Source organism: Pseudogymnoascus verrucosus (genome assembly GCF_001662655.1).
Source record: "Pseudogymnoascus verrucosus strain UAMH 10579 unplaced genomic scaffold scaffold_68, whole genome shotgun sequence".
Taxonomy (NCBI): domain Eukaryota; kingdom Fungi; phylum Ascomycota; class Leotiomycetes; order Thelebolales; family Thelebolaceae; genus Pseudogymnoascus; species Pseudogymnoascus verrucosus.
The window spans coordinates 82,842-95,205 of record NW_017263719.1 but is presented as its reverse complement, the minus strand read 5'-3'; the positions used below and the strand labels follow the sequence as shown (position 1 = coordinate 95,205).

At 55.3% G+C, this 12,364-nt stretch overlaps 4 protein-coding genes across 4 annotated transcripts; 3 read left to right on the top strand and 1 right to left on the bottom strand.

The window, feature by feature from the left end:
* The first annotated feature begins 2,384 nt into the window (after positions 1-2,384).
* Positions 2,385-4,915, top strand: VE01_10092 (uncharacterized protein). The gene is made up of 2 exons (XM_018279499.2): positions 2,385-3,085; positions 3,140-4,915. The coding sequence occupies exons 1-2, from the start codon at positions 2,444-2,446 to the stop codon at positions 4,637-4,639; spliced, it is 2,142 nt and encodes a 713-aa protein (XP_018125875.1). The 5' UTR covers positions 2,385-2,443; the 3' UTR covers positions 4,640-4,915.
* Positions 4,916-5,157: 242 nt separating this feature from the next.
* VE01_10091 (uncharacterized protein) lies at positions 5,158-6,233 on the top strand. Its single transcript, XM_018279498.2, has 3 exons — positions 5,158-5,552; positions 5,733-5,838; positions 5,961-6,233. The coding sequence occupies exons 1-3, from the start codon at positions 5,398-5,400 to the stop codon at positions 6,042-6,044; spliced, it is 345 nt and encodes a 114-aa protein (XP_018125876.1). The 5' UTR covers positions 5,158-5,397; the 3' UTR covers positions 6,045-6,233.
* Positions 6,234-6,355: 122 nt separating this feature from the next.
* Positions 6,356-7,551, top strand: VE01_10090 (uncharacterized protein; the record flags this gene model as incomplete). The annotated part of the gene is made up of 2 exons (XM_018279497.2): positions 6,356-6,731; positions 6,908-7,551. The coding sequence occupies exons 1-2, from the start codon at positions 6,476-6,478 to the stop codon at positions 7,549-7,551; spliced, it is 900 nt and encodes a 299-aa protein (XP_018125877.1). The 5' UTR covers positions 6,356-6,475.
* Positions 7,552-7,878: 327 nt separating this feature from the next.
* Positions 7,879-10,406, bottom strand: VE01_10089 (uncharacterized protein; the record flags this gene model as incomplete). Its single annotated transcript, XM_018279496.2, has 2 exons — positions 8,935-10,406; positions 7,879-8,805 (listed from the first exon to the last, which is right to left on the bottom strand). Exons 1-2 carry the CDS (start codon positions 9,181-9,183, stop codon positions 7,879-7,881), a joined length of 1,176 nt encoding a protein of 391 aa, XP_018125866.1. The 5' UTR covers positions 9,184-10,406.
* Between the last annotated feature and the right edge of the window lie 1,958 nt (positions 10,407-12,364).

Genomic DNA, 12,364 nt, shown 5'->3' with positions numbered 1-12,364 from the left:
CTCATCGTGACTTCCCTCTCTCTCTCTGTCCTATCCTATCCCCTTCTTCCCTGTACCTCCGAAGACCAAAGAGATCTTCACCTGTACCTGCATCCCCCCCCACTATCGCCTCCCCTCCCTTCCCTCCCGCTCGCTCGCTCACTACGAATGCCCCCGCCCGGCCCAGCCGTGCAGGGAAATTGACATGCAGATGCAGATGAGATGAGATGAGATGGGGATGGGGATGACATCTTCAACCTTCTAGAATGGATGGAAGCCCGCCCCAGCTGACAACCTAGTTACAGACAGGGAGGGAGATAGGGACCCTAGTCTGATATTAGATGTGCATGTGAACGCCCACCAGACCGCCCCGACCAGGCTGGATGGGCCGCCTCGTACGTAGCCTTGTTGGGGCCTTGTTGCCACACACATCTAGCCGCTGCTAGGGGTGGTGCTGGTGTTGGGGGTGGCTACCTGGGTTCTAGTACTACTACTGGTGGTGTTGGGGGTGGCTGCCACTGGGGGTGGCTGGCTGCTGGCCGATGCAGAGAAGGCTCCTGGTTGCTGCAAGCAACGTAACGGGAATGGGTAAAGGAATTATAGAGGCGGGGAAGTCGGGGACCCGGCAAGGCCGGTGAGGTGGTGAGGGTGTGAGGGTGCAGCTAAGGCGGTGGAGTGTTTGGGGAGTGCAGTAGGACCTTGTAGGACCTTGCAGTGCTGGGATGGGATGATGGGGGCAAAAGTTTTGTTTAAGTTGAAGAATCGTCATGGAAGTACTGAAGGAAGTGCAAGTTCAGCTTTGCTCATCTACTAAAAAGTGCTATACGCCGCCGCCCGCGACAGGCCAAGGCACAAAAGTCCCGTTCCCCTCTGCCACCCGTATGAGAGCTGTGAGAGGCCAAGGCAAAAAAAAAGGACCATCATCGGGGTTCGGGTCCAACCCTGTCCCACAGCTACCTGTAGCGGCATGCGGGACCCCCTAAAAGCCAATAACTCGCTTCTAGTGGCAGGTTTCTGGAAGGGCCGAGGAAGGCCTAAGTGCCTAGGAAGGGGGCAAGGCTTGTTGGGCGCTGGTAGGGGGGTGCTTGTTTATTTGCTTTTTTGAGATGAATTAGTTGGGGTTTCTGTGCTTTTTGGGGACGATGATGATGTTGTGCATATCATGGGGTTGGTTTTTGATGGTTTGGGGATTTCGGCTTAGTTATTAGTTTTGTCGGCGAGGGGGATGGGGGATGGGAGGGGGTTAGTTAATTATAGTAGGTGTATTTTTTAGTTTTTTGGGGGGGTTACGTGGGATGGTAGGAGGGGGGGATGGGGGGAAGCCGACGGGGGGATTCGGGGACTGTGGTAGGTGGGTGGTGGGTGAGTGGGTGGGAGTTGCTGTAGATTTTTCAGTTTAGTAGTACGGTAGAGGTGACCCCCAAATTCCTAGACTGCCCATGCCATGGGGCATTTCCTCTTATATAAGAAAAGTACAAGGGCAAGACGCGGCTGCTGCACCCGATACCTTTGTACTGCTTCTAGGATGTATGTGCGTAGATTAGGAATTCTCGGTAGTCGATCACTCCGACGGAAGAGAATTAGAGGAGGAGGGGGGAGGGCGGCTGGGAGGGATGGGAGGGAAGGAACTGGGATACTGACTGGTAGAGACAGAGAGGGAGATACAGAACATGGACGTGAATGGTAACGACGGGGATAACGGGTTACTCAGAAGGGTTATTCGCTTTATATTATCTATCTATAAGGCGTACTTTGAGGCAGTCGGCATTTCTATACTTATACTAATACTCCTCTCTATCTCTATCTATACTCGTCTCTACTCTATACTCGTCTCTACTCTATACTCGTCTCTATCTCTATACTCCTCTAATCCCCAACCCTAACCATCAAACATCCCATCCCTCATCTGAAGCCACTGGAAACAAACTGTGTCGGAACAATTAAACCCTGGAACCAACACCACTAAACTACTAATCATCCTAGCTGGGATAATACTCGACGCTGCTGCATAACGAAAATCCCAAGTGGCAATGTAGCAATGGAAAGATGTGGGGTTAGTCAAAAGTGACTTGCAGATACACCCCCGAATATCGCCTCGAGTAAGTCACTTCTCTCTATTCCCACATATTCCACACTCTACCACTTCCAACCATAGTCTCTAGGGTGGACACCCTTAGCCCGCCGCTTCTCCTCCGAGCAGAGCCCTCTGTCAAAAGCTTTGCATCTCCATCTCACCCGTCTCCGTCGCCATAACCCACCGCCGCAATCCCATCTTAACGTCGCCGCTCCCCGAAGAGAAAAAAAAAATCGCAGCCGAGTCGACACGAGAGGCTGCGCCCATCACTACAACCGCCGCTCGATAAGGGTCTTCGCTCGCGGCGCTGCGACGGCCACCGACCGCCCCCCCACCCCCCACGCACGCCGAGCACCCGCCCAAACCACAACCACCACACTCGACGCCGCGATGATGGACACGACGACGTCGTGGGAGAGTAGTGATCCGACGCTGTCGGCAGCTTCGCAGGATGACTTTCAGTTTCTCGATTTGGGGATCAATGGCATGGGCGACGAGGTGGGGTTTAATTTCCAGGACTATGCCCCGCAGCAACAGCAGAATCAGCAACAGCAACAACAACAACAACAGCCGCAACAACAGCAGCAGCAGCAGCAGCAGCAGCATGCGCAGATTATGAGACAGAGGGGCGTTGATGCGATGGGCTCGGCAATGGGGAATGAGGCCGCGATGATGGATCTCCAGAAGCACGGGATGATGCAGAACCACATGCCGATTACGACGAGTGCGGCCATGTCAGCGATGACCCAGCCCTCGCCCGTCATCACGCAGAACGCCGCGGCGCCGGATAGCAGCCTCGTCGAGATCGATGCGCAGATCCAGTATCTCCAGTTGCAGCGCCAGCAGCAGCAGCAGCGCATTGTCCAGGAGCAGCACCAGAATTACTATGTCCCACACAACAATCGTGGTGTGCCGCCCACGCCGAATAGCATTGAGATGCACAGTGGTGAGAGGCAGCTGTACCAGCAACAGCACGATCCGCAGCAGCAGGCGATGTTTGATTCTTATCAGATGCGCCTGAGGGAGCAGGAGGTACGAAGAACTTGAAGTACCCCTCTCCGAACAAATTACTAACTCAACTAAAAGCTCGCCTTCACACCCCTCGTTTCCCCCGCCGTCACCCCATTGGAAACCCACTTCAGCCTCCCAGAATACACCATCCCAGGTGCCTACTTCAGCCCCCTCTCCTCCCCAGCACTACACGCCCACACCGAGTACAGCTCCATGTACTCCCGCGCCGAGGTCTCCGCCTCCTCCCCCTCAGACATGAACATCGATCTCCTCCCCCCTCCCGCCAACTCCACGGGAGGCCCAGGACGCAAGCACTCCATCGGTGCGGGCCGGAAACCCGCCAAGCCGCGAGCCCCGCGCGCAGTCCGCCAGTCCCCCGTCGTCAAGGCGCAGAGGAGGAAAATGACAAGCACCTCGATATCAGCTGAGACGCTATCTGAGCTCGTCGAGCCAGCCCTAGCAGCGAAGCGGTCGTCGACGAACTCCCCCTCGCAGCCGCAGCCACGAGATTCCTCATCGGAGAACAACTCCATCTCCCCCGAGCACCTCTCCGACATGGCTCCCCCTCCCCTCCCCTCCTCCAACTCCGTCAGGAAATCCCCCTACCTCACGGCGCAAAACAGCCATCCGCGCGTGCAACAAATCATCTCCGGCACCGCGGCAATGTCCCCCGCCACCCCAGCATCCCTAATGCGCATCCCGCGTAATAAGGAGACCATGGCCTCTCCCTCCCTCAGTGTCCACGCCGAGCAGGACGACGACCAGCTAATGGAAGATTTCGTCCTCCCCGAAGCTGCAAATCCGCACGCCGAACCACCCAAGGTTGCTACGCTCGAAAATAACGTTGCCGCAGCTGCCTCCCTCCCCAATCCCGGCTCCCGCACGCCGTCTTTTAAACCCCTTAACGACCGCGATACTTCTTCTTCTACTTCTACGATTACAAACAACAACCCCACGCCCTCCCCGCAAATAAAACCTCAACCCCCAACACCAAACCCAACATCCACCCCTTCCCTCCGCAAAACTCCCAAACTCGCCGCCCGCGGCTCGGCACCGCGTCCACCATCCGTGCACGCCTCCCCCGCGCTGCTCCCTCGCATCTCGCCCAGTCTGAAGCCCATGACGAGGGGGCCATCGATCAGCGATGACACCGCCTCGCTGCTGTTGGCGACGAAGTCGAATTACCAGAATATCCTCGAGGGAACCCACCTCCCCGGTGTCTCGTACCCAACAGAGTTATCAACAAACCTAACCTCAAAGCGAACGAGTCACAAGATCGCAGAGCAGGGGAGGAGGAATAGGATTAACTCCGCCCTCCAAGAAATCGCGACGCTGTTACCCGGCAGCGCGGCAGCGGGGAGCGGGAGCGGTGATGCGGAAAACGGTGATGGTGGGGAAGGAGGAGGGGGGAAGAATCAGCAGCAGAGTAGTAGTAGTAAGGCCAGCACGGTGGAGCATGCTATTGAGTATATTAAGGCGCTGAGGGGGGAGGTGGAGGAGGCGACGAGGAGGGCGGAGAGGGCGGAGAAGGCGTTGGCGGAGCAGCAGGCGGCGGCGGGGGCGATGGAGACGTAGGGTCTTGGGAAATGGAGAGATGGTTGATGGGTGATGGTTACTATGGTAATGGTTTTTGGGGTTTGGAGAAGCGTTGGGATGGTTGGGAGGCAGTTTGAAGTGTTTTTATGCGGGCGTTTTTGGGGGGTTTGTGAATGTGAGATGTTGTGGGTGTATTATACTATCTATCTAGCCAGCTGAGGGCGATTAGCATATGACGATTCGATGAATCGAGATCTATTGCAAAATAGACATTTATGTTGCATACTACACTATATACTACACTATATCCTGGAGCATGAGAGGAATGGATGGGTGCTCGTAGATCCTCTCACCAGCTTAACACGAAATACCCAAACCACACCAACAGCTTCTCTCCAAACAACACCCCCATCCCATCCTCACCCTCTTCACGCCTCAATCACACCCACCCCATCCGGACTTCCCGCCTCTCCCCCATCCCATCCCCAGCCTCGCCTGCACCTCCCCCCCCTTCCTCAGCGCCAGGTCGTGTGTGTGTGTGACCCCCACCCCCCACGCCCAAGTACCACCAAGTACCAACCATCCACCCTCCTCGCCCATCACTAGCGCACATGCCGAACCCCAGTAAACGTCTCAGAGCTCCTACCTACGTCGAGTAATGCTCGTACCTACGCCGAGGACTACCAATACACATTTTATACAGCCTTACATACTACTACTGCAATTACCCGGCCATCTCAGCTCTCGAATAGAACTGTCGCGCGACCACTTTTACACCCCGAACTAAACGAAACGAAATGGCGTCCCGCGCTTTCACACCCGCTGCGCTTCGCCGCGTCGCAAACACAGCAGTCGCGCCGAGGTGCGCGCGCGCGTTTCAGACGACGGCGAGGAGGGCGGAGGAGGGGAGTGTGTTGCCTGTGAGGAAGCCTGTTGGTGCTTTCCGTGGGGGGTGAGTCTCTTTCCTTTTACTGTTGGTTCACTTGCGCGCCCTTGCGTTTCGGCGGTGTGAGGGGGGAAGATTGGCGGATGAGAAGGATAGAGAGGAGGATGGGTATGGGCATATGAGGGGATGGGGATGGATGGGAGAAGAGGGAAGAGGATGAAGAGGAGGGGCTAATGAGAGATATAGGTTATTCGGATTCTTCCTCGGCAGCACCTTGACCGGCGCGGGGGTGTATTATTACGTCCTTGAGGAGTATCGGGTTGCGAATGAGTTGTTGACGGAGGATATTTATGTACGTCTCCCCAACCCCAAGCCCCAGCTGTTCTTCTGTTGCGGGAGGAATAAGAGGATGAGAAGGGAAAGGCAGTGCGATGGTTGGATATTGGATGTGTGGCTAACGCGATGGTGATATAGTCCCTACAAGCCGCAGTCCAGCGTGTGCACGCCTACGTCGAGACGTTGGAGGAGAAGCTGGATAATGCTGAGAGGAGGAAGTAAACCAGTGGGCAATTTATACAGGGGAGGACTATGATACGGTCGGGGTCTGGCAGGGCTGGACTGGATATGAGGGAAGAAAAGTAGTGATGAAGGAAGGGAAATAGCGGATGTTTTCAGCGGCTTGATGGAACTGTAGCGAAATGAGGGTTTGAGCGCGAGATGTATATGATCTCTATGGATACCTTGACGTGTATATTCTTCGTTGCCTTGCTGTGATATGTTATGTTATATCCCAATAATTCCCCCAACTATTTAACTTTTACACCCCCAATGCGCGCATCACCCACCCACCTCCCACAGCCTCGCCAACCCAAACTTTCCCACCCACAGCCTCGCCTCCCCCATCATCCACCTCACCACCCTCACCTTCCCACCTCCACCATCTTCACCCACCCAACCTTCCACAACCTTTACAACACCCACACGCCACAATGGACCTCTTCGGCGTCCACGACCTCCCCACCTCCAAATCCGCCTCGGCAGGGTGGGCCTACATCCCCGACACCCTCTCCAGCGCCGCAGCCCCTACATCCCGCAAACGCGCGCGCCACACCGCCAGCGCGCACGACCAGAGCGCGAGGCAGGATGCGAAAGTTGCGAGGGACCTGGCGGCGTTGGAGAGGGAGGGGGGGGGGAGGGAGGTGAGTATTCCGGTTGTGCCTAGGGGGAGGGATGGGGCGGGGAGGGGTGAGTTTTGTCTTTCCTTATTGTGCTTTACTTCCCTTTCCTTTCCTGGGCGGCGCGTGGAACTGCTTCGAGTCCTGCCTACGTTCACCAAAGCTGGAACTGGGGAAAGAGGCCGGGGGGGAAGCGCGGTGATGGGAGAACTGAGAAATGGAAGGATGAAAGCTAATGATGACCAGCAACACACGGAAAAGTAACCCCCGCCGTCCGCAAAATCCTCCAATCCCAAAAAACATTCGCAAACCACCTCTCCGACGCCGAAGCCCTCGCTGCTCTCGCCCCTCCCTCCTCCACAACCGCTGCCCCATCCACCACCGCCGCAGCCACATCCACACCCACACCCGCCGCTGCGAGCCCTGCGCCTACGGCGGCACAGTCGAAGAGGGGGTATAAACGTCGCTCTCTCGCTGCTGGGGCGGCTGCGACACCGACGCCTCCGCCGATGAAGATCGAGACGCCGCAGCCTGATACGGTGATGGCGGATGCAGATGCTGATGCCGGAGGACTCCTCCTCTCTACAGCCCCGAACTTCACACCACACCCTGGGGATAGCGATCCATTGCTCAGATCCAGGATACCAAGTATGCCAACGAAAGAGGAGGTGGAAAGTTTGTTAGCAGAACGGCCTAGGGGGTATTTAGAAGCCAAGGCCGGGTTTGAGGGGACAGCAGGAGGAGGAGCAGCGAGGGTGAAGGGAAGGAGGTTCTGTGAGGTTTGTGGGTATTGGGGACGCGTGAGGTGTATGGCGTGTGGGACGAGGTGTTGTGCGCTGGAGTGTTTGGGGGTGCATAGGGAGGAGTGTTTTGGGGGGTATGGTGCTTAGTTGTGGGGTTGAGGGGGGGGAACTGCTGGGATGGGAATGGAAATGGAAATGGAAATGGCGTTCTGGGGGGGGGGGGATATATACATTGCTGCGTTGAAAGGCTGGCTGGGGGTGTTACTGTTACTGTTGGCGGTGTGCTTTATGGCTGCGGGGAGCGGGTTGTGAAGAGAGAGATAAAATAAATAGATATCCAACGTCTCTAACTCTGTCCTCTATCATCTTACACATCCCCATCTCCTCCCACCCATTATATTAAACCGCTCGCTCATGTATCAAACGCACCCCTATCCTCCACCCTCTATAAAAAATAAAAAAAATCTTGAAAATCTACTCAACCTTCCCCTTCCCCCCCTCCAAAAACTCCACCACAGCCTCAACAACCTCCCCAACATCCGTAATCACAAAATCATGCGCCGCCCCAACCTCCACATACCTCACCCTCCCCTCTCCCAGCAACTTCTCAGCATCCTCCCTCACCTCGTCAGGGAGCACAATCGGATCCTCCGTCCCGACCACAAGCAGCACCTCATCCGTCCTCCCCCTGCGTAGTCTCTCCCAGATCTCCTGCTGTCCCGTAATCGGCGCGTAGCGGATACAGCTCAGGAATGCGGGCACGAAACCCGGGTGGTGACGCAGCTGCCACTGTACGGCTTCGGGGACGGTGAGGTAGGGGCGTGTTAGGGAGAGGGGTGTGAAATCTGGGTTCGGCACGCCTTCTTGGCCGGGGAGTTCGGCGTCTAGTACGGAAGCTGGGGCCTTGTTTTCTTTGGCGTACATCGGCCCGGCGAGTAGACGGCGTTCACAAAGCCAGACCAGCCAGCTCTCGGGAATGAGACCGGTGCAGTAGAGCACTGTACTCCTCGAGCTCATGTGTTGAGGTCGGATCAACCCCGCTGGGGCGAGGAGGATGAGTTTGCTAACGAGATGAGGGAAGTAACTCGCGAAACCACTTGCGATGCCTCCCCCCAAAGAGTAACCGAGGAGTGTGAAACCACCTGGCACGCACCACGGGAGGGAGGAGGAAGAGAGAACCAACAGGAGCTGCGTGGTGTACAGCCGCAGGTCGTGCGGGAGGGAGGTGGGTGTGTCGCTGTATCCGCGCCCGAAGAGATCGAAGAGCATGACGCGGTATCCCTTCTCCACGAGGCCGTGGGCGAGCCCGCCGAGCGCGAGGCAGGGCGTGGTGATGCCGTGGACCATTAGGATTTTGGGGCCGGTTTCTGGACCCCATTCATGGACCCTTATTGAGCCATACTACTTAGATGTTAGCTTCTGTTTCTGCTTCTACTTCCTCCTCCTCAACTCTACCGCCACCACCTAGTTGCTATCTAGCACAAGAAGACTAGACAGGACCACGAGGTAGATAATGGGGCCAGCACATACCGGTGTATCCACATCCCTCCCCCCCGGCAGGATATCAGGCGGGTACTCGAGCCCCTCGCGGGCCGCCTGGGAGAGGTGCGGGAGCAGCGTCGATGTGGGACCGCGGGTTGTGAGGGCGGGAGCGGAGAGGGCGAGGCGGGTGAGGTGGAGGAGGGAGAGCGTTGTTAGGGAGGTGAGGGCGATGAGGGGTATGTTGGAAGTGGAGGAGGGGTCCGGGAGGGACGAGCGGAGGCAGTGGAGGAGTGTCATTTTGGGGTTGGGATGTTCGCAGGGAGATGGTCGGAGATGTGGAGATGGGGGTAGAGAGGGAGGGAGGCGGTAGAGGAGGGGATAGATATTGTGTCTCAAGGGGGTTGAATGGCTATAGTGAGGCTGAACAGTAGACCCCTTGAGGCTGCGACGAAGGCGTTTCTACCATCTCGAACCTCGGCTGGGATGTCATTGGTTAAGCCGATAAGCTGTGCTGTACTGCTGTACCTAAACTCACACCCTACCATTTTGCACACACGACCAGCCAGTACTAGAACACGTGCTCACAGCCAAATGGCTCACGGAATGCTAGCAGCAGCATAGTAAGAGAAGGCGGATGTCGTCGGTCGGTCGATGAAGCTGCTCTCGAATATATAAACGTGAGATATAACACATCTCGGGCCGCCGCGGAAAGTATGTAGCAAACGGCACAGCTCCACCACCACCAACTTCCTATACGTACCTCGCACAGCTCTCAAGCCCTCGCTCAATCAATCTGGAGCGTCCAGCCAGCCATCCCATCTGCAGATTTTCTATCCCGGGTAAATAATCTGCGATGCAGTCAGGGCAGGCCCCTCGTCAGAGCCAATTGGTGCGCGTCGTTTGTGTGAGAAAGATGACGTGCATGAAATCGCGATGCGATGTGCCAATCTTCGATGAGGAGCGATGATACGCGATGCGCGATAGGATGGAGGGGAGGGGAGGGGAAAGCGGGAGGGCATGGGGGAAGGAAGGGGGATGCGACGGTACAGTATGCGATGGGATGGGATGGGATAGTTAGACAGGCGGATTTTTGACATCAGCAGAGAGGGGGATAGATCATCTTCCCAGCGTTGTTGTTTGCTGGTCGACCGCGGGCGATGCGCGGGCACGGGGTTGTTTTGCTGTAGACCATGCGATTTATCGGTTTGATTTTATTATCGACTGAGCGAGCGAGCTGTTAGCTGACCTGACTATTGACAGGTACCTCACCTCGCGAGCGCAGCCAAGCCCTGGAACGAAGCTGTTGATGAAGCCACGGATCAGCCACGGATCAGCCATTTGATCAGCCACCGCTGGAGGGGATGGAGCCATTGGGCGCGGAGGTGTCGACTAGGCCGTACTACTGTGCGTGCTATGTCATCTGGTGAGCCAGAGATGAGGGGAAACTGTGAACCATGACCGGCTGGAACTGTTTCCCTTTTTTTTTTTTTGTCTTTTACTCAGTTTATGACAGGATTATGGGCAGGTTTCTAGTTGCTTGCTTGCCTGCTTGCTTCGGTTCGGGGCGATGGATGGGCAGAGGGCGCAGTCCCCCGGACTTTCAAGATTATTTTCAAGGTACAACGATTTGAGACAGGTTGGCTGTACTGTCTCACTGTACTCCTGTCGCTGTCCTGTACCTCTCCTACATGCATCGTGCTGCCTTCATGCATGGATCCGGCGCGCGGAGCAGGTAGGTACAGGACGTCTAGTCACCAATGACCTCGTAAAAGACCCGCATACGGGCATCGGGCAGCATACATAAATAGCTGTAATATGCAAGACAACGAGCGTTAGCAAGAAGTGCTAGCAGGTTGGCAGAAACAGGTACTGTAACTGCAGGATGGGGTATGTACGCGCGAGTAAGATATCTTACTCACCTCGCTCACCTCGCTCAGGCACCCGAGGCCGGGAAAGGTGAAACATGACGACGAATGGAGCGCGGCGGGTGCGGGCAAAGGAGATTGGTTTCATTCGGGAATTCAACCGGGGCAGGGCGAGGAGGACCGGGGGGGGTGGATGGGGATGTCAAAGCTCCTGGTGTTTAGCTTGGGGAGGTGCAGGTAAGGTATGCGAATAGACGGGTGAGGAGACGGGGATGGACAGGAATAGATGGTTGAGTAGACTGATATAATTAGAGGATTGGGTATACTCTGTAATGGTCAGGTCAGTAGATGGATATACTATGTAGGAGTAGTGGCCTGTCTAGCTTGAGGAGTTGTCGTGTCAGTTCATTTTATACAGATATAGTGTCTTTTCTATTAGACTCGAGTAGCACAACAGTGAAGCTAGGGATGGGATGGACGGTACAGACGGGTCCAGAGGAGGTTTATCGCCGTTTATTGTCGTTATTGTGTTACCTGTGATACTTCACTTTGTGGTCAGAGTAGAGTAGACTAAATGCAAAAGTACTGTACATACTTTAATACCTCGTCTACCTCGTCTCCTACTAAAGTATCTTGGGCGGCTGAAACCAAACAAACACAGCCCTCTGAGCTTCCCCACTCTGCCCAGAAACACGCACACACAGATGCACATACGCAGACACACATACATAAAACTCACGATGGACAGACCACCACTACCACGCTACGAACATGGCAATTATGTACTTGTCCATATATTATCGTATGGCAGTGTACCTCGATAACCTGCGCAAGGTATGGCTATGAACCATGGCGCCGTCCGAAGTTGCCCGCCAGTATTGTATTGTATTGTATAGTCAGTACCTCTAGCCAAAGTCTACTCCTGCTCAACTTTTAGCATCTCTAGTATCTCTAGTATCTCTACTATCTCTAGTATTGCTCTATTGCCTTCTAGCTCTCTTCCTTCCTTTCTCTCCTTGCCCTGCCCACAATCAATCCTTCCATCCATTGCTCTTGCCCTCCCTCAGCTCTAGAGTTACTCAACTATCCCATCTAAAGCCCATTAAACCCATCTAAGCCCTTCACTAACCCCATCTAACCCGTCTAAACCATGAAAAGTGCCCACTTCCAACCCAAACTACCCTCAATTGCCGTCAATTCACAGCCAATTCTTTCCCTTTCCCTTCCTCCCTTCCTTCCCTCTTCTTGGTTTCCCTCGTTCCCGCCCCACCCTCTCTCCCCGCCGCCCTTCCTACTACTGCTGTACTCCTAACTCCCCTCCAACACTTTTTCAGCCTACTACTCGAAATATACCTAGCTACCTTTACCATAACCTTACCACCACCTTACCACCACCTTACCACACCTTACCACACCTAACCACACCTAACCACACCTAACCACACCTAAACCACACCTAACCACACTAGGAGTACCTTACCTACCTTACTTGCACCCCCCCCCAGCCAGCCCACTACGTACTTGTCTACCACACACCACCACACACACCACAAACCACCATACCACACCCAAAAACCTACTTCCACACCTCCCACCTTCTATCCTCTTCTTAC

What these genes read in the sequence shown, in the direction of transcription:
- VE01_10091 (XM_018279498.2), top strand. Translation starts at nt 5,398, where the DNA reads ATGGCGTCCCGCGCTTTCACACCCGCTGCGCTTCGCCGCGTCGCAAAC. An exon ending in GTTGGTGCTTTCCGTGGGGG is followed by an intron (nt 5,553 to 5,732) that starts GTGAGTCTCTTT and finishes TGAGAGATATAG; the next exon opens with GTTATTCGGATTCTTCCTCG. An exon ending in TGTTGACGGAGGATATTTAT is followed by an intron (nt 5,839 to 5,960) that starts GTACGTCTCCCC and finishes ATGGTGATATAG; the next exon opens with TCCCTACAAGCCGCAGTCCA.
- VE01_10092 (XM_018279499.2), top strand. Translation starts at nt 2,444, where the DNA reads ATGATGGACACGACGACGTCGTGGGAGAGTAGTGATCCGACGCTGTCG. An exon ending in TGCGCCTGAGGGAGCAGGAG is followed by an intron (nt 3,086 to 3,139) that starts GTACGAAGAACT and finishes CTCAACTAAAAG; the next exon opens with CTCGCCTTCACACCCCTCGT.